Source organism: Strix uralensis, chromosome 6 (assembly GCF_047716275.1).
Source record: "Strix uralensis isolate ZFMK-TIS-50842 chromosome 6, bStrUra1, whole genome shotgun sequence".
Classification (NCBI taxonomy): domain Eukaryota; kingdom Metazoa; phylum Chordata; class Aves; order Strigiformes; family Strigidae; genus Strix; species Strix uralensis.
Window position 1 is genome coordinate 45,538,126 of NC_133977.1, and position 22,185 is coordinate 45,560,310.

Genomic DNA, 22,185 nt, shown 5'->3' on the forward strand with positions numbered 1-22,185 from the left:
TTGTCAATGAATCTTCCAGTATGGATCACTTAATAATGGAAGGAAGCTTAATGGATAAATCTTTATAACTGTAGATATAGCTAACACCTTTTCTTGGCTGAAAGAAGACAGATTCAAGCATGAGAGCTTTATTATGTTTAATTGATATAGGCCATGTACCTACTTCCCTCTTCTTGGTTTTAGGCCTGAGGAGTTCATACGCTAGTCAACACAGCCAGCTAGGACAAGAGCTGCGATCAGCTGTCTCTCCTGACTTGCACATCACCCCCATCTATGAGGGCAGAACTTACTACAGCCCGGTGTACCGCAGCCCAAACCACGGGACGGTTGAGCTCCACCAGGGATCCCAGTCAGCGCTGTACCGGACAGGCTCAGGTGGGCAACAGGCTCCCGCAGCTCCTGCACCGACCGCGCCCCCACTCACGCGGCATTTACTCGCTGGAGTTCTTCTGGAACCTGCGGCATAGATGAGATTCGTAATGCCAGTATAAAAGGAAAAGCTGGGTGTTATAAATTAACAGAGATGGAGACTAGGTTTGAAGGACTTGAAATAACCAGCAGGAATTAAAAAGCTTTTGTGATGTTTGCAGGAAGTACTCAGGGCTATGTATCAGTGTCAGCTTAGGGTCAGAGTATTTTCTGTTCGATATCACACGCTCAGGTACATTGCAGCAAAGCGTCTTTCGTGACACAAAAAATTTATTGCTTCGTCTTGCCTTCTCTGTGCATCATTCTCTTACGAATTGAGTTTGTTCATATTTTTTTATTCATCAGTACAGTAAAATGATAGCTTGCACACTTAAATTACCTACATCTTTCATAGTAACAATACTGGTTTTACCCAACTTCTCAGTGAACGATAATGTTCAAATACTATATCTGAAGATTGTGTATTGAGACTGAAATATTTCTATAGGATTTCATAGGATTCCTACTATTATGAAGTGCGTAGGCACTAGATTTGTATTAGAACTGATTTTCTGTAAAGAGAAACGTAACACATATCGCAGTGCAATTTGTTCTGTAAGGCTGATTATTAGTTTGTGTAGTGGAGTAATTTGCAAAAACTCTCAAAGTATTAGAGTGATTTAACCAAGTGACTCTAGAAATATTTACAGAGAAGTGTCCGATTCATATGTCATGTTTTCACACAATTGAAAATTGCTTTTTAATGTTTTTTTAATGTAACTGAAATACTAAGTGTATTGAATGTTGAAGGAGGCAGCAGTTTTTGCAATTTTCCTCTCTTCTACAACCCAGAGTAAACAAATTAAGTTTGTTAGGATGTGCCAGGGGGGCAAACACAACTAGAGACTGGAATTCTCTGTTCACTTGTCTACCTAATATCACTTACCTTGAAGAACAAAAGCTACCACAGCAGCTCTGTGAAGTCAGGAGGATGCATGTTCCTGGTTTTGAAAGGATCAGCTTAAACTTTGAAATCATCCTCTTGTTAGCTTTTTGTCAGGGAAAATGTACATGAAGTTGTAAAAGGAAAATACTGTATAAATTTTTGTTTATTTATTTTTCCTTTTTAGTACAGTTGGCAAATGACACTACTGTTAGCAATTGAATTTTATTATAAACTTTGAAAACATTCTGCATCCTGACTTCTGCTTGATGGCCCAAGATGCATTTCTTACTTTTGATATCTGTTGAGGCAAGCTGAGGCTTAAGCCCTGATTCCACCAGACTGTTAGTTCTGTAACTAACCTCTCTATCTTCCCCGGGACACTGAGTAATGGCTCCCTTCAGTCTAGCGATAACTTTCAACACTGAGCATGGTACGTGTTTTTAAGACTGGTTTTAGTTGGGGCTTTTTTTTTGCTTACTCTTTGAACCACGTGTTGCCTCTTCTCTTCAATAGCCATTTGTTACCTAGTTTGTTTTAATACTGATTTTATTCTAGGAGTCGGCAATCTGCAAAGATCATCCAGTCAGCGTAGCACACTCACATACCAAAGAAATAATTATGCTCTGAACACAACAGCTACCTATGCGGAACCCTACCGGTCGATGCAGTATCGGCTGTCAGAGTCCAGCTACAACCGGCTGCAGCACACAGCGCCTGCCGACGACGGGACCACTCGCTCTCCATCCATTGACAGCATTCAGAAAGACCCCAGGCAAGTCCGCTTGTGCCTTCAAGAATCAGACATATTTGCTGCAATAAGATCTTTAATACATTCTTTGAATGTATATGGCGCTCTGTTGTGCGTGTCCCAGATTTACATTGTTTAAACAGTCATGACTAATTAAGATATTAAGATCTACACCTTTATAGCCAAATTAATAACCGCAGTCTAATTGTTACAGGAGGAGCAACTTTTATGCATTTAGTTACTATTACATTTTCCTTCCATGTTTATTTTCACATAGAAGTTATTACAGGAAATAATTACAAATTTGATGAGAATTGACTGGATTATTCTGAATATCTTTGAGTAATTCTACAGAGCAACCTGTAATATTGCAGTAAGTTTTCTCTTTATGGGAATGGGAATCAGGGTTTGAAAATCAGAAAGTACATACCTAATTTATTTGAATGAATTTTTTGTGAGCAGCCTACTTAAATTTCAAAACAACGTAAGTTTAAAAATGATATATAAATGTACCATTTTGAAGGCAAATACACATTCATGTTTCTAAAATAGTTACTAGTTGGATGTTGTATATGTATGTACACAGTTTGGGCATGTGACAAGTGTAACATCATTACAATTTATTGGAGACGCTATTCATTAAAACCTTGTCTTTTAAAATGGGAGTATCAAAGCCCAGCCCATGCAAAGCTTGGAGGGATTTATGGTGGTGTTTATCCTCAGTGTGGGTGTGTGATTGCTGGAAACTCCAGCCCGCCTCAGACTGCCAGTCCAGTGCGGCAGCTCCCCACCACTCCCCAGCCCGCAGAGCACACTCCACATGCTGCTGGGTTAGAAACAGCTGGAAGCAGAGCACCTCACGCTGCAGCACATGGACTCCAGAGACACCCCAGGAGACTTCCATATGGAAACGTTTGGGCAACAAATAAACTGTGAAAAAAGGTAGCGGGTAGCTGTGGTCAGACTAGAGTCTTGCACTGAAGTCTTTCGGGTTTCCTGTGTTACAGAAGGCTCGTAGTGTGATTCAGGTATTTTCTAGTTTGGCCTTATCCTTCAGTCTCTAATAGATTTTGTTGTTCTGTTTATTAGTGGAAATCAACATTTGTTTTTTTAATAGATATTGAGAGACTGGATAAATTCAGTTTAACTGAATGGTACATTCATCAAAATAATGTTAATAGGGAGCCTTGCCTCTAAGTACTAATGCTTGCTGGCTGCCTGCTGCTGCCAGCCTGTTCTGGCACGGCTTGCTTATAATAGGGATGCTTCACATTCATAACAAGGAACTTCAGAGAAATTCTGACTCAGTTTTCATTGCTGATGCACCTTCTTATTTTGTAATTTCACGGCGGGATAGCTTTTACCTTACATCTTAATGTTTTAGTTCCTGATTTGCATGTCGTGCTATTGCAGCGGTCAGGTTAGTGTGTTACTGCAGCCTCAGACTGGGCTATTAGAAAGCTTCACTCTAAAATAAGAGCAAGGGAGCATGCAGAAAGCTGCTCGTTTTATTAGAAGGGCAGATTTCCGTAGGGTCTTCCTGTCATTGGCATGGAGAACTAAACCTCAATGTTGTTGAGCAGTTCAAAGTAGGCCCATAACTGAACTTTCCCTTGTTGGTGACTGTAGGGATCCTGGGGAGACCCAACTGGCCAGGCGAGCATTAGCCTTTGAAGAGCCCCCCAGATGCTGTTCTTTAAATTTACTTGGATTTTTGAGCATGGGAAAACTTCGATTCTACTTCCTCCCTGCCATCTTCCTTTACAGAAGGAAAATAGCCCAGCAAGGACTAATGAGTATATTTCTAAATCTGTGAATTGGGCATGGGTATGTTTAATGACTTTTCCAGGATTCGTCTGCACAAAATCATTTTATTTAATGAAGGAGATTTGATTTTAATGATTTTAAGTTTACACTCCCTGGATAACTCAAATTATGCAAACTTCCTGCATCTGATCATGATGATGAAATTTCAGGCTGCGCAGCTTTTGTTGAAGTATAATTAACTTCAGACTAGGAAGAACATTGAGCACTGGAAAAAAAAAATAAATGTGTGGAAGAGATGCCCCTGAGCAGCATTGTTAAGCAGGTGTCTGTTGCATTATGTATTTATGTTTGGGGAGATTTATGTAGGTTGCAGTGTTTGAGTTGATATAATTTTACTAGTTAGATATTCGGGTGATCAACAAGCAGCTAACTGAAGACCGTAAGGATGTAAAGTCCCTTTTCCAATGGGAAGACTAAAAGGTGATGTGACTCAATTACTCTAATATATCCGGTTTTCCTCCTAGCCCTGATACTCCAGAACAAAAACAGAATTGTTGAAAAACACTTAAGATGCTCTAGTTATTCTACTTAGCAGATAAACATACATTTATAACTAATGCCTTCTCTTGAATGTGTTCGTCTAACGAAGGGAGTTTGCGTGGCGCGATCCAGAACTGCCCGAAGTCATTCACATGCTGCAGCACCAGTTCCCGTCGGTGCAGGCGAACGCCGCTGCCTACCTTCAGCACCTGTGCTTCGGAGATAACAAAGTCAAAACCGAGGTACTGTGCTCGCTGGCTTGCTGCTCCTGGGGAGACTGTAAAAGGGAAACCAGACCTCTCACCTCTTTGGGGGTTTGTTTCCATCATAACACAGTATTTTGGACCTTCTGTGTTTCTGTTTGTACCAGATGTATGGTAATACTGAATTACCTAGGTGCGTGTCATCACACACACACACAGATTTTTCCTGTCATAAGAGGCTGCATGGAAATTGTATGAAAATATTTTGCATTCACATTGTGTAATCCAGCAGCACTGTAAAGTATGTTTACCAGAGCCTGTTTTTGTGTCACCTGTTGATGACTGGAGACTAAGAACAGCAACAACTCTGGAAGGCCTTCCCCTGGTTTTGTTCAAGCTGTTTTAAAGCATCGCAGGGAACGAGTGAGCTGTCGAGCAAAGCAAAGAAACTGAAATATATAGAGAATAGTATTTGCGTCAATATGATGTGGAGGGAGGATACATCTGAGTGAAAGTTCAGATTACTGCTGAAATGTCTAGAAACTGTTGGCATTTGAAGAGCTGCTCTTTTTGCAGAGCAGCTATGAGCTATTGATCTGAAGGAATTTGCTTATTCGTTCATGTGTGTGTTATCTGTTATTTTCAGTATAAATATTATTTATGTTAGTAAAACTGTGCAACTTTTATAAGAAGATAGCCCAACATAACTCACTGTTGCTGGAAGGCAGATGAAAAGATGGTGGTGGTTTTGATGTTCTGGTAAAGATCGCAGCGATAATCAGATGTAGACAGATTTATAAGGTAGTCTGGCTGTTTTATAAGGGATATGACAGCTTATTTAGGAATTCTTGGGATATTATTTGTCTGCACATGTTCATCTATAGGAGATTTTGTTTCTTCACTGTTTCCATTTTCATTATTACAGATTTTTTTTTTTTTTAAATTATGGAATGTCTGCTTTAATTTTTTTCAAAAGTACACAAAACTAAAAGCAATATTCCAGAGTTTAAGCAGAATTTGAATGTGGTGCTAACTTGTATGTCATGTATGAAGCGGTGTCTCAACGTTTTACCCTACTTAGCATTAGACACATTTGATATGTTTTTGAATCAGTTCAGGTATAAAGGATTACAGACATATTATATGGTACAATCAGGCTCATAAAACCTTATCCAAAGAAAAAGGTTGTCTTTTTGATTTAGAAGACAAGATGATTTACAGTAGTCAGAGACACAACTGTAAATGTAGCCACTTAGTGTGTGGAATTTTGGAACAGAAAATTTCTCCTTTTCAAACAGAGAAGATTTATGTACTGGCAGTTATCTCTTTTGAATGGGAATAATCATCCATTAGAAATTCTTAGAATCCTGTGACAGAAAGAATGCGATTGTCTGGCTTCTAGGAGAAGAGGCTGTCCTGTACCTTTGGGGCAGGCGGGCTGGCTGTGCTTCCCAAGGAGCTCCCCCCCCCGGGGAGGCAGCACCCCCGTGGGCCAGGCGCTACCAGGTCGGCTGTTTTGGAACCCTGATGGTGTCTGTGGCACTTCATCTTCCCTTCAGAGCACCACCAGGAAGTATTTGGAGTGGGAGAGGGCCATAATTATTTTAAGGCTTTACTGAATTTGGCACTATTTGAGGACTGCTTTTGTAATTTCATTCATTATTTAAACGTATTGTTTTATTGCTGCGGTAAAGACCAGATTAATTTGCCAGACTCTGAAGGGTATTAAAAGCCTGGCAAAGTCAACTAGAATGCGTGGCTAAAACCTGATGGTGAGTGTAAGAAACCCCTTATTGCCAGGGGGAATACCTACCATTGAAATTAGCTATGAAACTGCACATAATGATAAATTACACTTCCATGTAATGAATATCTATCTGTAAATACATACAGTACTGATATATCCGTACATTCATGTATCGTTTTACAAGAATTCAGATTTTCTTTTTTTAATTTAGTAATTGAAATGCCCATTCAAACTAGCAACAGCTGCTACCTTTTAAAATAATTACTCAGCAAAATACAAATCTTAAGAATGGATTTCTAGTCCAGTTTTATTTTGAATTGTATACACAAAAACTGTATCTCATCCAGTTTTGAGTACAGATTGAAAAAAGCTGGTTTGTTCTTCATAACTTGTATCTGTGTTGTGGATGTGTAGATGTAGTGTTTGTGCTGTATTGACATACAAGAGGGAGATTTAACTGAAAAGTATGAATTGTTATTTGTTGCTTCCTTATTTAGTGACAGAAATAAGAAATGTTTGCCTTGAGAAAGAATAACCCTGCAGTATATGCTTTCAATGTAGTCTGTATCAAATAAATAAGCTGTAGGTGAGGGTTTCAAAGAGATCCTTGCTAACTCCATTAGGCATGTTCTGTGGATAGTGCTAAAATATCAGCTTATAGTGCACCAGTCTTGTATTGCAAAATAGCTCATATTTTTAAAACAGTTCATAGAGAATATTGTGGTAGCCTTTTGATGGTGATTTTTAATTTAAAATTGATGCTAGTCTTGTAAGTAATACTACTTAGTTATGTCTTGAAAATACTTTTTATTTAGTAAATATTACAGAATTCTAAAATACTTTAATCTGTATTTTTGCAGGTTATTTTGAACAAAGCACTACAGGGAAATGAGATGTCAAAACACAATGTTAAAATTTTTTTTAAAATACATAACAAAGAATAAATGCAGCTAACCTGCTTAACGCAAACAATATAAAAATTTCTTTTTGTTTTATGAAATTTGTGCAGAGTAGACCTTCCTTTTAAAAAGACCTTCAGATATGCCAATAGGACTGGATATATGCTATTTTGAACTGATTTGTGTGTGTAGCTAAGTGTAAAATTTAAATCTTTGCAACTTCTTTCTAATACTCCCTAAAAAGATATGCTGAGGTCTAGGAAATTACTTTAAAAGCTGCATTACTGGCAAACAAAACTTTAGCAGTAACAGTTCTTCTCTGAACACAGCAAATGACTGAAAATGTCCGTCAGCCGTTTCAACAAGGCTGTGAGTGGTTCACAGGAATTTTCAGTACAGGATAACAAGCAAGTTATTAAGATTTACTACAATATTTCTTCTTGAAGTAGAATGGAATGTACTGGTTTAAAACTTGTAGAGCACAATGGGTGACCTCAATGGGTGCTGATGTCCCGATGTTCTGTTTTCCAGGTGTGTAGGCTGGGAGGAATCAAGCACCTGGTTGATCTCTTGGATCACAGGGTCCTGGAAGTTCAGAAGAACGCGTGTGGTGCACTGAGAAACCTTGTTTATGGGAAGTCTACTGATGAAAACAAAATAGCAATGAAGAATGTTGGTGGGATACTTGCCCTTTTACGGTTGTTGAGAAAATCTGTTGATGCTGAAGTAAAAGAGCTTGTAACAGGTAAGTTTTGAATAGAAACAAGCAGGGAACTATAATACAGATTATTTTTCTGAAGTGGACAAGACTAGACTAACTGGTAAGTGACTGGAATTGAGTCTATCAACTGGATTTTTATTTGTGCGTTGCTATTTTTTGTGAATACAAAATCACTTATTTTGATTACAGACGGTTAAAGTATTAGCGCAGAAGTAGAGATTCACTGGAGAAGTGAATCTTGAGGTAGTTGCACTGAAGCTCCTCTTAGAGTAAATTTTCCCCAGTATGATTCTCCTACACACACAGCTAGGTCTTGGGTAGGTGTTTCTTTATTGGCTCTTAACATTTGTTTTATTACAGGCTTTTTTTTTACCATGTGCTGAGAACAGTTTTAAGTAAGATCTTGCAGAATTCGTAAGATGGGCTCAAACTATGCAAATGTGGGTTAAAGTGCAGACAGAAAATTGCAAGTATGCAAATTACAGAAGCATGTCAGTGCCTGGCCTGCTAACAGAGTCACGGCAAGTGACTCTGTCCACACTCCTAGTTTCTCGAGTACAAGGTAGCAGATTTAACTTATAACCCATGGACCTACTTGGCACTTGGTGCAGACACAAAGTCCAGAAATAATAAAGGATTTGCAGTTCTAACGCATGAAAGAACTCCATTTCCATCAAAACGAGGTGGATTTGTTGGGTGCTGCATACATCTGCTATCTCTTTTTCTTAATATGGGAGCGATTTGTCTACAAAGGTTTTAGGGGATTGAAAAATATGAGAGGATAGAAAAAAGTAGAGTTTTCACTTCCTTTAGACAGTTCCTCTTTCAAGTTTTAGTAGCTCCCTCATTTGATTTTGTTAAGCTTAACTACTGACCTTCTAAGCAAAGACGCACAACAGCGCTCAAGTTAGAAGTAACAGAGGTGTCCTGCTGGGAGCCTTTCCAAGTTATTTCCTTGTTTAACGAAGCTGTTACGCAGAGAAAGGACTGTACAGAACGTATCCAGAGCATTTCAGTTCACATGCAAGCTATTTTCCTTAAGTATTTTCCACATAAGCAGGCATTAAGATAACCTGCAGCCTTCCTGTTCTCTAGAAGGATACAGTTTTTTCCTTAAATTATGTAAATGGAATACTTAAAACTAGAATTACTCATTAGCTGCCGTGTCTGTTTTATGCGTCTAAATTACTTGTGCTTTTAAGATGTTAGGGATGATTCCACAGATGAAGCCAAAGCCAAATTCTTAAGTATAGAAGGTATTTAGTCACTATTAAAAAAACCTGCATGGTTATCTTTCAGAAGGTACAGCACATCATCTGTAAGTAAAAAGATTTTTCAAATAAAACGGTATTTAATTTTAATTATAATTAAAGATGACTACTTCAGAAAAAGTGACACTTTTTAACAAACATAGTTTTATATTTTTTAATGAGCTACAACAAAATGGAAAGTTTTGACCTGATTGTCATCGGGTTAAGCCCGTGGCATTGACTTCTGCTAGAGTCAGACTAATGCTGAACACTTGAGAAGAATCCCCAGCAGACTTCAGAGCTTAGGGATTTTCAAATGCTTTCTATAAAGAGCAATATAAAGAAAAGAAGTGGAGAAGATCCAACAGTTATTTGTTTAATAATTAAAAGCATCCACCTATGTCAGAACTAAAACTACCAGCCACACCCAGTTTACTATGTTCCCAGATTAACACAATGTAAGTACAGAGAAATTAGTATCAATCTGCACCACTAGAAACACTGCCTGTCTGATTTCCAGTGTAGAATCAGCACTATTCATTACGGCTGTACTCTGTTCATAGTTCATCCATCATACCCTGGGTTTTCCAGTGTAACATATCTTAATGAAGTACAGTGTTTTCCTTTTTCCTGAGAATGGTCTTTCTTCCTTACTAAATGAATTATACTTTCATTATTAGCAGTACCAATTCCCTTTGAAAGACAACAGGTATATCTGGGGTCATGGCAAGTGAAATTCATCCAGTTTACGTTAATATGCAGTTGAATAGAAGAAAACTTTATTATCCCAGATACGTGAAATTAGAATAACAGACTTCTGGCCATCTGTAGAGGTATTTTTCATGTGAATTCATTTATATAACATTTGTGAGGAATTCTTTAGTCAAAAGCAGTCTTTTAACCTCAGAAATGATTTGGGAACATGTCCTAAAGATTAACTATGACAGGTTTGAAAAGCTGGCGTACTGGGGGAGGGTTTAATTGCACAAACATGTTTTAGAGGAGTTAGACAGTAGGAATACTGGGGTCTGTATGTAATGAACAGTAACTGAACTGACAAGATTGAAATGCAGAGAGATAAAGAAGTGGGAACTGAATAGAAACTTACATTAAAAATACAGAAAGCATAATTACAAAACCTCAAAAAATGTTTTACGAGGGAAGCAAGTTATCTTTTTAATGGCTATAGATTATTCAGAAAATAAAATGTGCTAAGTCACTTTTCATAGTCATTATGCGAAAATGAAGTAATACTTTTTTTTTTTTAAGTCTTCAAAAGTTGGCCTTTGCAATGCGTTGGAAGAGGATGACTCCTGACTGAGTTTCCTCTGGCTGCGTGCAGTTTCCATCGCTGCTGACTGGCGGCAGCACCTGTGCTGGCCTGTGCTCTGCTCTCAGAGCCCTTAGCAGGGAAACCGCTCTTTTTTTTTTCGGTAACTGCAGCACATTTCATTAGATTTCAGCACCAGCGCTTCCTGGAGGCCTCTGGCTCTCACACTCCAGCACTGCTTAGGCAGCAGGAATATTGCTGGGCCTTGCTGTGTCCCAGAGCCCCGTTCTCGAGCAGTTGGCACGAGGGTGCGCACGGGTCTGTGCTGCCTGTGCCGTCAGCGCACCTGGAATCAGTCTCTGCATTTCAGGATCTCAGGTCTGGGAAGACTTATACAGCAGACTGTCTGTGAGGTAGAAATCAAAATGCGCCTGTTCTTGACCCCAGGTGCAGTTTCTAACAATTGAGTCTACTTTCAAGAGACCCTCAGAAACAGTCCTTTCATATGTTAAACTGTAAGAACCATTGGTGTGCTGCAGTGCTGCAAATTTTCCAGAGAAGGCGAGTCAGACGCCTACCTTAACAGAGGAGTTCCTTGATTCCTGTCAGATGTTCAGGGCAGGGGTGAGCCGCAAGCCCTGCCCTCCCCAGAGGAGGAGCTGGGGCCCTCCTTGGAGCGGCCGGGTCCTCTCAGGCTCCTCCTGTCCCAAGCGAGTGACAGTGCTGAGCCCGGGGGAGCTGCACGGTTTTAGAGCTGGGAGGAAGGAGGAGTGAGCTCAGATTCCAGCAACAGTTAATCACTTGCGTAGCTGTACCCTACAGCTCTGTCCTGAAACGAGAAAGGGGCTGCTGCTGGTGGTCGTGGCAATTCTTCATAGTTTCTTTCTTCAAATTCGTACCACCTCAGCCAGTTCAGCTGAGAAACGCTGTTTTCTGTCCAGCAGCACAATCTTTTGTGCACACAGTGCCATCCTTGTGAGGGGCTGCCTTCTTGCAGCAGGTCACCCCGTGCGTTGTTGCTTGTGTATTTTTGGAAAAAGGATGCAGGGTTCTGCAGTTCCAGGCAGCCTGAGGTTACTCCCGGAAACATACAGAAGTAGCTGTCAGTCCCACACCGTTTTGCAAACAAAGCATTCTGTGAAATGGGTATAGTTTCTTTTCACAACTTCCATGTTACTATCATATTTACCTCAGTGCTACTCTGTGCAATCCAAAGTGCTTTGTGATCAGCTGTGTAAAACCTACAGAGGCAGTAGGTGATTATCCCTGTTCAGCAGAGGACCCCCAGGCTGGTGCAGCGGCTGAAGGACTCTTAATTAACCTGCTACCCGTTCGGGTATATAATACACAGTACACTGTGTACTTTGCTGTTAGTTCTCAGCTGATGCCGCCGTTTTAAAGTCCATGAAAGAGCACTGTGCTTGTGCTGTTACAGCTTTTCCCATACCTTAGTGCAGGAGATGAAGCTTACTGCATTGATTAATCTGTGAGTGGAGTTTTAAATATAATTTGGTGTAATTATGTAGAAGGCCGTCAGTTTGAATGCTTGAATATGCTACTCCTGAGGAATTTCCAGCAATGTTAGAGAGAACTTTTTTTGGAGGTGGTGGGCAGTGTTAAAAAACCATAGCACTATTTTTTCCATATTTACACTAGTTCTAGTGCTTTCATTGTATTTGGAAAGTTTAGATAGAAACTTGTATTTGTCTCCTTACAAGCTGATAAGTCGGATTGCCTATTTTGGGGTTTTTTACCTGAGGATATTTTGGGTCTCAATTTCAGTCTTAGTTGATGTCTGCTGTCAAAGTAGCATTAATTGCACATCTGAGATGGCTTAAACTCGTTACTGAAAAGCATATATTGAACCTTTAATAGATGTAATGAATTTGTACCAGGTAATCAGATAACCTTTTATTTGAGGGTTTATAATCACAATTGAGAAGACATCAAATTGTCTAATGATTCTTTTCAATTGTTTGCCTAAAGATACCAGTTTTAGAACAGGACTAGCAGAAGGAATGCTAAAAGTATCAAAAGGAAATGTCCGTGTATTTTTTTTGAGAGGTATGTGACACCAGTGTGTTTCAACAGTAAGATTTACTTCGTGTACACGGAGTTCTTTACGTCAGCCCAGCAAACACTAGTGTTGATTTGATGTACGCTGGGGTAGAAACAAGCGGGTAGCTGAGCTCCACAAAGCAGGACAGCTGCGGCAGACAGACGGCCGGTCTGGGCTCCGCTGACAGCAGATGGGTGTTCCAAGAGCACAGAGCCGTGCTTTTCCCTTCAGTCCCTACAGCCAGTGGTAGGCCGGTAGCTCCAGACCCCCGCAGCCATCAGTGGGCTCAGCAGCCTCCACAGGGACCGGCCCCGTGAGCCTGTTGCCGGCCGTGGTCAGGTCCTGGGGCGGTGATGTGCTGCAGAGCCAGCGGAGGAGCCACCCGTGTGACCACAGACCCCTCTGCCGCCACGCACGTCGCTTCCCTCCCGTCCACCCGCAGCACTGTGCAGCAGGAGCACGCAGAAACAGACCGTCACTACCTCCTGTGTGGAAAAAACACTCCTTCATAAATAATTTCTCCCCAGTTGAAAGTACCCTATGGAAAATTATGACAATTCAATTGATTTTTCAGTATTTCTATGACCTACCTACATGCAGTAGGATTTGATTAAAAACAATTGCAATACCCTAAATGCAGGAACATTAAGTTTGTCTTTATAGATTCCAAACTACCTGTTTTCACTACATGTTCTGGTTCTGGATTTTTTTTTTTTTTTTTTCATTCCACTTCAGATCACCTTGTCTGGATCACATTTCCAGGACAAAATTTGATCCTTGCTGCCTAACTCTTGAGGTCTTCTTTTGTTTCTCTGTAGTTTTTTGGTACATTGTGTGAGTTAATTCAAGCACCTGTCATCCTCACAGAAGTTCACCCAAGCTGTCTTCTCTGCATACAGCTGGATCAGCTGCTCAGCGTCCACAGGTGTTAAAGGGACTGTCGTAGCTGGCACATGGAGATGGATCTCCTGACCCCTCTGGCAGACGTTTCCTCATCACACGTCTCTGAACCTCCAGTTGTGTTCTGAGTATAGTGATACAAAAACAGGAAGACTGAAAAAAGGACTGTCTTATTCCAGAGTCTTGTCCTTTTTCCTTTCAACAGTGATTTCCTTCTTGGGAAGCATCCTTTTCTCCATTATTCTCTAAATATTTTTTGAATCCTTAGGGGGAAAAGAAAAAAAGAAATGAAAACAACCCCCAAAAACCTCAAAGACTTGAAACTTAGTGGTTTAGATTTGTGTCTCTGGGTCTGCTCTGTTACAGTTTGTAGAAATTTCAAGTGCTTTTAAAGTGTCTTCTATATGAGGAAGAACATCATCAGTTAAAATACTTTTCTAATATTAAAGGTGTACTGGGAGACTTTGACCAGCATCTTAGAGCCAGAGACCCAGGACCTTTAGCACAAAAAGCCGAGTCTTTCAAATTTTCAGGAGAAAACTGTTAAAACAACCTCTCTCTGCTGCACTATTACGTATGTGTGTTTCTTCAGTCAGGTTCATCTCTGCTCCTTTTAAGCACTCGCTTCTACAGTCAGTTCCTCAGAAAAGTCTGCCAGATGATCCTGATTTGGTTTATCTGGACCACAGTTTATATTAGATAGTCAAGATTATTTGGCTTTAACCAAAGCTTGTCGGGTTCAAGGATGGGATCTAAATTATTTAAGATTTCTTCTCTCTTTATTTTCTAAGGAGAGGATTCAGTCTAGAAAACAAGAAGCTTATGGGCAAGGCTTTTCTTTTTTTTTTTTTTTTTTCATTTGCAAGTATTAATGTATGTTCCGAATCTATGTGGAAAATACCCTCAAAACACCTACCAGTACTCTTTCTAGTTGCCATCATTTCTGGAGAACAGAGTGCCTTGACTTTCCTCGCCCTATCTGCTCCCATTCACTTCAGACACCAGATCTGTTGTGGTGGTGGTGCTGTTAAAACAGCACTCTGCTCTGCATCCACAGGCAGGCTCGGGTGCCCCGTCCTTGCGTGGGTACTCCTCGGCTTCATTCGCAGCATTGAGTTTGGAGGGTTATGGTTTGTTGTTGCCTCCTGTTTATAGGATTATTGTAACTTACACACACTTTTATCAGCTATCACTAGCTGGTCCTGTCCCTTGTTGCATCTTCCGTTTGTTTATCCGAGGTGCAGAGCGACTTCAGAGCCCTGTAAGTGCCAGTCACTCGCTCTGCTGTCAGTGCTGCTGTGTCGAGGGAGGTGGCAGGTGGGCTCCGAGAACAGTCCCTCTGATCTGGCTCAGGAGGCTGTTTAATTCCATGTTGGGGACTGGCTCGAGTGTTTCTTCTGTGAGAGTCCTCTGGTGCAGCCCTTGGGGATTCTCTCTCCACAGAGTGACAGAGTGGTTGAGGTTGGAAGGGACCTCTGGGGGTGCCCTTGGCCAGCCCCCCCATCAGCAGGGTCACAGAGCAGAGTGCCCAGGACCACGTTTTACCTCTGGGACAAATATTTGACTTATGACAAATATTTGACTGACTTATGATGTTATGTAAATGCTACAAATTGTTTCAGGGCGGGATAGGAGAGAGATGAGGGGGCTCTAAAATACCTTCGGTGAGTCACTTCTGTTTGCGAAGTCAGGGCACTCATCCGACTGTCAGTACTCCAAGGGATAGGCCCTGAATTCTGCTGATTCTAAGATCTGGTGCATAAACCTATACACTTTCCATCAAGATTCTTTTATTAAAGCTATTAGGATTTTTATATTTTGTTGGGACCTGATCTTACAGAAGATGTATATCTACATCTTTAAACTTAAACTATATCTCTGAATAACCTGTTGAGCATTTTTATTCTGCTTTCATCTTTCCATGTGATCTTGAACTATTTTTTTTTTCTCTCCCATTCAGCCTCTTTAGAGGAAAATATATTCTGTCTCCTCAAAGTAGTTTCCATAGCTTGATATGAGTGCTTGTACTTTATTATATGTTGTACATACATCTCGGCTATTTAAAAGCATTTTATCTACAGTTAAATCAGGGTTACATGTTTTCATTATTTTTTAATACTTAAGCTAGAATATTTCATTCAAGAGCCAGATGTCTGGCTTTTTTCTATACTAAATAATATTAAATATGACCTGGAAAGTTTCTTTTGTTTTGGAGAAGGGAGACATAGTCCTTAAATGTTGTTTGCATTTTCTTATGATCTAATCAATTTAAATGACTGACCAAAACTTTGGAGATGGGTATTTGTGTTTGTTAAAGATTTGTCTCCCCTGTCACTTTAGATTCAAACGTCAAGGTAAGGTCTCTGTCTTGTCTACAATAAATTAATGACAAAAATGCCCAACCGTTGTTAATACCAAAGCAGCTTTGTCAGTGATAGCAACTGCGAATTTGCCTATAGAGAAGGCTCTCAACTTTATCATGCTGCTTATTTTAATTTCCTGAGTAGGATTATTTTGGACAGTGTTCACAGAAATGTTGTTTTAGCATGGTTATCTCCAAGAGCTGTAAGGGTCAGAACTTCAGGCAAAAATAGAACAGGCAATCCCCGACCAAAAAAAGAAAGCAAAAAGACCCACTTTTCATTAGAACTACAGACACTTTTTCATACGGCATTTTAAACTCTCCTGCAAAGCTGATTTACTGATTTTTAAGGTTTTTGCTACAGCATGTTTGTGAATGGGATGTTCTCCACTCTTCCAGAATGATAGAAATTACAGCTAGTAGCTGTTGGAAAATAATTTTTTGGAAATTCACCCTCTGCCTACAGTTTCAAACTGTCTCTTTGGACTTTGGCAGATGATTCTGTAACAGTTAAATACTAGTTAAGTACGTAAGTACTTGTGTACCTCCACAGCAGTGAGGAATAAAAAGGCACTGTTATTTAAGTGACATACGAAATTAGACTGTAATCCCAGAAGTCTCCTAGACCTTACCTTAACTGGTACAGCATTGTACCAGCTCCTCCCACCATTTTCCTTACCTTTGAATGGAAACTTCCCAAACTATAACTGCCTTTGCCTTCAGGGTTTATTTCTAATGAGCACGAAATTTGGGCCCAGTTATCTCAGAGTAAGCACTCTACAAATAATCGGACTGTATTCTCGTTTTGAGCATGCAGGCTAAGGGGCTGTAATACACGGTTCTACTTTGTAAAATAAATAGCTGAAGACTTCTCCCAAATTCAGAAATTTGCCTTCACCTAATGAACACAGGGGTAATAAATCATTAACCATTTAATCAGGCTACCTCCTTGAGAGTCCAGCTTCTGGGCAAGTTTTGACACAGTTACTCAGTGGAACTCTAGCGATTTGCTCTTCCAGCAGTCCCAGGCTAATCCTCAGGGACGAGTTAATGCTTGCGGGCGTTTAAGGGGCTCCTCGGAAGGGTCGGGTCTGGGGGTCCCCTTGGGCTGTGCCGTTGTGCCCACGTAGGGCTGCTCCCCCCAGTTCCTTGGGGAGCCCTGGGTGGTGCTCCCCCAAGGCAGGCTGGGGCGTGCGGCGGCTCCGGCAGCGCCCGGGCACCGAGCGTGTTGTCGTCCATCGCCTGGGCGGCTGGAGCGGCACCGCGGCCGCAGCTTCGCGACCAGGTGCCGGTCAGCCGGTGGGTGTTGAGAGGCGGCTCTGCCTGGCGGGGCCGGGGCTGCCCTCAGTGAGAGGAACCAGCCGTCATGTCTCCGGAGCTGGGTCACTCAGAACCGAGTGTGCGATTTTCCCGGATGCGTTAGGTAACTAATGGAAGTCTCAGACTCAAAATAGAATTTTTCCCTTGCATAACTTGCTTTAGCAACAAATGTTTGGGGGGCGGGGAGGAGGTTTAGGTGAGATCTAATTTCTAGTTTGCATCACAAATTGCATGAAATACAGTTTCAAAACCTTAAAGCTATAGGCCAGTGAAGCATTTAGATTTCTCACGTTAGTTACACATGAAGTACTCTCCTGTAGCGAGGACACAGAGTCATAAAAGAGATTTATGGTATGAAATTGGATGTGTATTTGAAATAGCTTGCTTTATGTAATCGGGCTGTTAAACCTGAAGAATAAGTAATATTCAGCTTGAGTGTGTAAATGTTAATGCAATACAAAGTTGGTGCAGCCATAAACAATTTTTGAGAATCACTCCAAACTTTTATGAAAAAACCCTACACAACAACTTTAGAGTATTTTTTTAAAAAATATTTTCTTTATTTCCCAGTTTGTAATAAATTCTCTTTTGTTACTGGAAGTCTTGCTCTACAGGAGCTGGAGTTAAAAGTCATAAGTAATACTGAAATGGGTCTGTGATGGTATTAAAAGTGTCAAGAATCTGTGAACACTTTAACATGAAGTATCTGTTGTTGTAGATTTTTAGTCCCTCAGGATTATCAGACTGTGAATGTGACAGTCTGCTTTTTGCTGTTTACAAATTAGTTTATTTTGTTCCATGTCAGACTACTGGAAGGAAATGTATGATTTTCACAGAAGTAATATTTCTGTGAAACAGCAGGTGATTTAAAAAGTAACCAGACAGTGGGTACAAGTAGGAAGTTTGCTGTAAGCAAAAGACTGAAGCCAGTGTTCTGTCAGGCAGGAAGCTGTGAGGTGAGGTGGGGTTCCAGGAGAGTAAAGGCTGTGGTCAGAGGGTCTGTGACCTGCTGCAGCAGAGCTGGCTGTACCTGCTCCCGGCTGCTGCCGCCTCAGGGCTGTTGATGGGAAATCCCTGGGAGGTGCCAGAAACTCACTGAGGTTTGTCAGGAGGTGAACTCTCACTGGTAAAAGTAAGTGCTGCTGTGCTGGAGCAGACTCCCTCGCTCCTGTGTGTTAGCCATTGAGAGCATGGAACGGGGCGGAGAGCGGGAGAAACAACTCTAATGAGAGAGGGGAGGTTTGCCATCTCGTGCCAGGCTGGAAAAAGTTAGATATAAGAGTCTGAAGTTGGGAGGGGGAAAAGAACAACTCTTAAGATTTCTGTTAGCTTTCTGTCACCATTTGGTGAGGATGATGAACTGTGGGAGGAGGATACCTGAACACCAAGACAAGTACAATAAACAGCTGGTGTGGAGAGTCTGAAAAAAGGGAGCAGCTGGGCACGTGTTCTTTGCAAGCTTCAGAAGTTTCTGTTGAAGCCGATGGCAGGTTTGGTTTATTTGTTCTTGGCTGCGTGTCCAGTCCTTTTTCAGGAGGCTGGATGGGGAGGAGGTGGTTGATGGCGAGACACAGCAGGCAGAGGAAGACGTGAGGGTCCCAGCAGGCTGCTGCTGGTGTCAGGACAGCTCGGAGGAGCCAGACAGCACAGGCACAGGGCAACATTTGCTTCCTGTGTGGACATTCACAGACAGTCTTGTTTTGAAAAAAAACCCCAAACCTAGCTTTTGGGGGTCTTGGCGTATGGTAACACCCAGGGAAGCAGATTACTTAAACACAATGGTCTGTTGCTTCCAGGTGGTGGCTGGAGTCTCTTCTGCAAGTGTTGCCCTTGGCTGCATCAGCTGAGACTCCCTGAGCTGCTGCTCTGCTGAACTCGTACACGCAACTGTCGCGCAGGCCTGCGAGATCGCGCCGGTGCATGTGTGATCCATTGCTATTGATCATCGCCAGGTATCTCAGAGATGTTTGGAGTGCAGTTCAAGCACACTCAGAAATGCAGAAAACTGTCTTACAGGACTGTTTTTGCAGATGCCTTTTGCATGGACTATTCATGTGTCTTTTATACGCACTTTTTAACCGCTCTAGCAGAACCAGCATGGGGCAGTCTCTGGAATAACCAGATCCTTCACCCATGATGTTAAGCAATACATTAAAACACAGAAAAACGGTCTAGGCACAGCAGGGGTTGAGCGGGGGAGACCTTCAGGACACTCCAGGAGTTCCCACCTGAAAAGCTTCTGGAGCAGTGAGTCAGAAGCTGCTGTAAGGCGTCTCGGAGCTCGGCTGGTGTGAGCCAGTCCACGGCCCCTCGTGGGCAGTCGGTGAGTGAAGTGCGTAGGGCTCGTCCCTGATAGCAAGGACAAGGCTGGCGCAGTCGGAAGGGACCTGCAAGGATCATCTAGTCCAGCTGCCTGACCAATTCAGGGATGACCAAGTTAAAGCATGTTATTAAGGGCATTGTCCAAATCCCTCTTCAACACCAACAGGCCGGGGGCATCGACCCTCTCTGGGAAGCCTGTTCCAGTGCTTGACCACACTTTTGGTAAAGAAATGGTTGCAATTGTCAAGTCTGAACCTCCCCTGGAGCAGCTTTAGCCCATTCCAGGTGTCCTGTCCCTGGATCCCAGGGAGCAGAGCTCAGCACCTCCTTCTCCACGTCCCCTGCAGGGAGCCATGAGGTCACCCTCAGCCCCCTCCTCTCCAAAGGAGACAAGCCCAGGGTCCCTCATTGTGCCAGGGCACACTGCGGCTGCCCCCTGCACCCCCAGGTCCCGTCCTGCAGGGCTGCCCCACCACTGAGCCAGCTGATGCCATGGTTACAACAACATGACAAACCTGAAAGTTGTCCTTGTATCCGTCTCGCTTGTAACTGAGGTTCCGTAGCTCAAAAGCCACCGGGATTCTTCATTGATGATGCAGCCAGGAGAATTGTCCTTAGAACTGTTTAACTCCATCATTGTGTGGTTTCTTTGCATTCAGAAAGATAGATATCCTAGTTTAGATTCCAACAAAATGAGATTTTTGAGTTTAAACAGTGTTTAGCTCTCTTTGGGGAAGCCAGCATAAGGAGAGGATCAGATCGGTCCCATCTCAAAGCCTGGGCTCGTTCTGCTTTCTGTTGAAGGAACTGCTGTCAAATAAATAAGCCTTGGGCTTAGAAAAGGCAGCGGAGAGGTTTGCGAGGGTGTTTTGGCCCTTATGAGGGTTCATTGCACAATCTTTGCCTGATTGCCAGACAGCCTGTTTCCTGGGTAGGTGAGCGGCTGAGGAGAGCTGTGTTATTTGGGGACAGCCCAGTCAGCAGCCACAATCCTCATCCAACCCTTTGCGTCATCTCCATGTGTGAGCTCAGCCACGGAGGTAGGAACCACTGCGTTGGGTGTCACTGTGTGACACACAAGTACGTGGGCTGCCGTGTCATCACCGAAGTCAGGATGGTCACAGATCCCCTCGTGTACTATTCCCCCACGGAGCCCCCCTTATCTTACTGAAGAGAAGAAGGATGTTTCATGCAAAGATTTTTCTTTCTTATTTTTGCGTGGCTGTATTAAGAACTTTTGCTGTCTTATAAACTTTTTTGTTGTTAACTCTTGTAACATTTACTGCCTTGTCCCCCCATAATTTACTTCTGAGGAAACAGAATGTTGAAGATCTAGTCAAACTGAAAACCGTATGGTTTATAGTTGCAATTTTATTCGGCTATTGTGGAAATGCTGTTTAATGTGTTTTGCTGAGCGTACACAGCTATACTACTTTACAATTAGTAAAATACTGTATGTGAGGAAAATATTTAGAGTAAGATGAGTACCTGGTGAGAATTTAGATGAACTTTAAGCTGTGTTTCATGATGAAAAAGATGATTAAATGCCGTGTTTAGCATATTACTTGCATATACAGTTGTGCTGATAATTTATGTCAGATCTCATACTTCTGTGTCTGAATGTCATGTCAGAAGACTCTGCAGGGTAGGGAACTGCAGAATCCTGCCTGCAGATGGAAGGTCGGTGGCCTTTCATTTGGCTGATTGCTCTGCTTGCTGCAGCTGCTGGGATCAAAGTTTCTGTCGTGTTTCTGCATTAGCTCTTATGCTCAGCTCTGCGCTGAGTGCCCCAGGCATACAGGGCAAGAACGCAGCAGTGCCAGTGCAGGACATTCTTCCCACATTTCACCTGGAAAAAACCCAAAACCAAACCCATATCTGCCCTCTGTTGATCATTTTGCTTTCCTCCTTTTTGGATACTGGCTTTCCAGGTTCTGCCTGATCTCAAATCACCTTTACTGAAAACTCCTTAGTGGCTACCACCCACCTGCCACCTACCTTCTTTGTCACTTTTTCAGAAATTTTTTCACAGGACCTCATGCTTGCAAAACACTGCTGGTCTTTCAGCTGTGACACCCAGAGATTTGGTTTCTTCTCACTTCATTTTTGCTCTTGTATTCTCATGACCTTGCTTTTAGCTGTTAACTTCTGCCTGAAAAGGTGTAGAGATTTCCAGTGTAAACAACCTCTCTCGCAGAATACTGCCAGATCTCTTCCATGTGCCTTTTTAAGAAGTAGCTTATAACTTTAATCTTCAAGTTTCACATAAATCAGGATAATGATCTGTTTCTTCCCTTGCCCAAAGCTCTTTCTTACAGGGTTGTTGAGGACCCACCCTTTGGAGGTCAGATGTTCACGCCTTTTTTTGAGTAGGATGAAGGGTCCCTTATCCCTTCTGATAAATAACCCTTCTCACCTCAGACTGCCGCCGGTGAGCGCAGCAGGGCACTGGATGCAGGTGCCACCGGGGAGGAGGCGGCTCGCTCTCGGGGGCCGTGCGGTGTCAGTGCCATCTGTAAGGAGCGTTTCCATTTCAGAGATCGTTTGTCCTCCCACCGAGGGCTGCACGATATCCAAGGTGCGAGGCCTGACGCGTTTGTTAGCCGTGCAGTCACCTGCTCCACATAACCTCAGGCAGGCGGGAGCTTGCTGCCAGTGTCACCCGCGGCTGTACCATCCCCGGGAACAGGTGCGGCAGCTGCTTGCTTCGGAGAGATGTTTTC

General features: G+C 42.2%; 1 protein-coding gene across 4 annotated transcripts in view; it reads left to right on the forward strand.

Annotated features, from left to right (window-relative positions):
- The window catches only part of PKP4 (plakophilin 4), a 99,105-nt gene that overhangs the window by 63,583 nt on the left and 13,337 nt on the right, over positions 1–22,185 (forward strand). For all 4 annotated transcript variants that reach the window (XM_074873908.1, XM_074873910.1, XM_074873909.1 and 1 more), the window contains 4 exons: positions 184–375; positions 1,910–2,130; positions 4,523–4,651; positions 7,790–8,003. In XM_074873908.1, the coding sequence (XP_074730009.1) occupies positions 184–375; positions 1,910–2,130; positions 4,523–4,651; positions 7,790–8,003 (756 nt within the window). The remainder of the gene's footprint in view (positions 1–183; positions 376–1,909; positions 2,131–4,522; positions 4,652–7,789; positions 8,004–22,185) is intronic.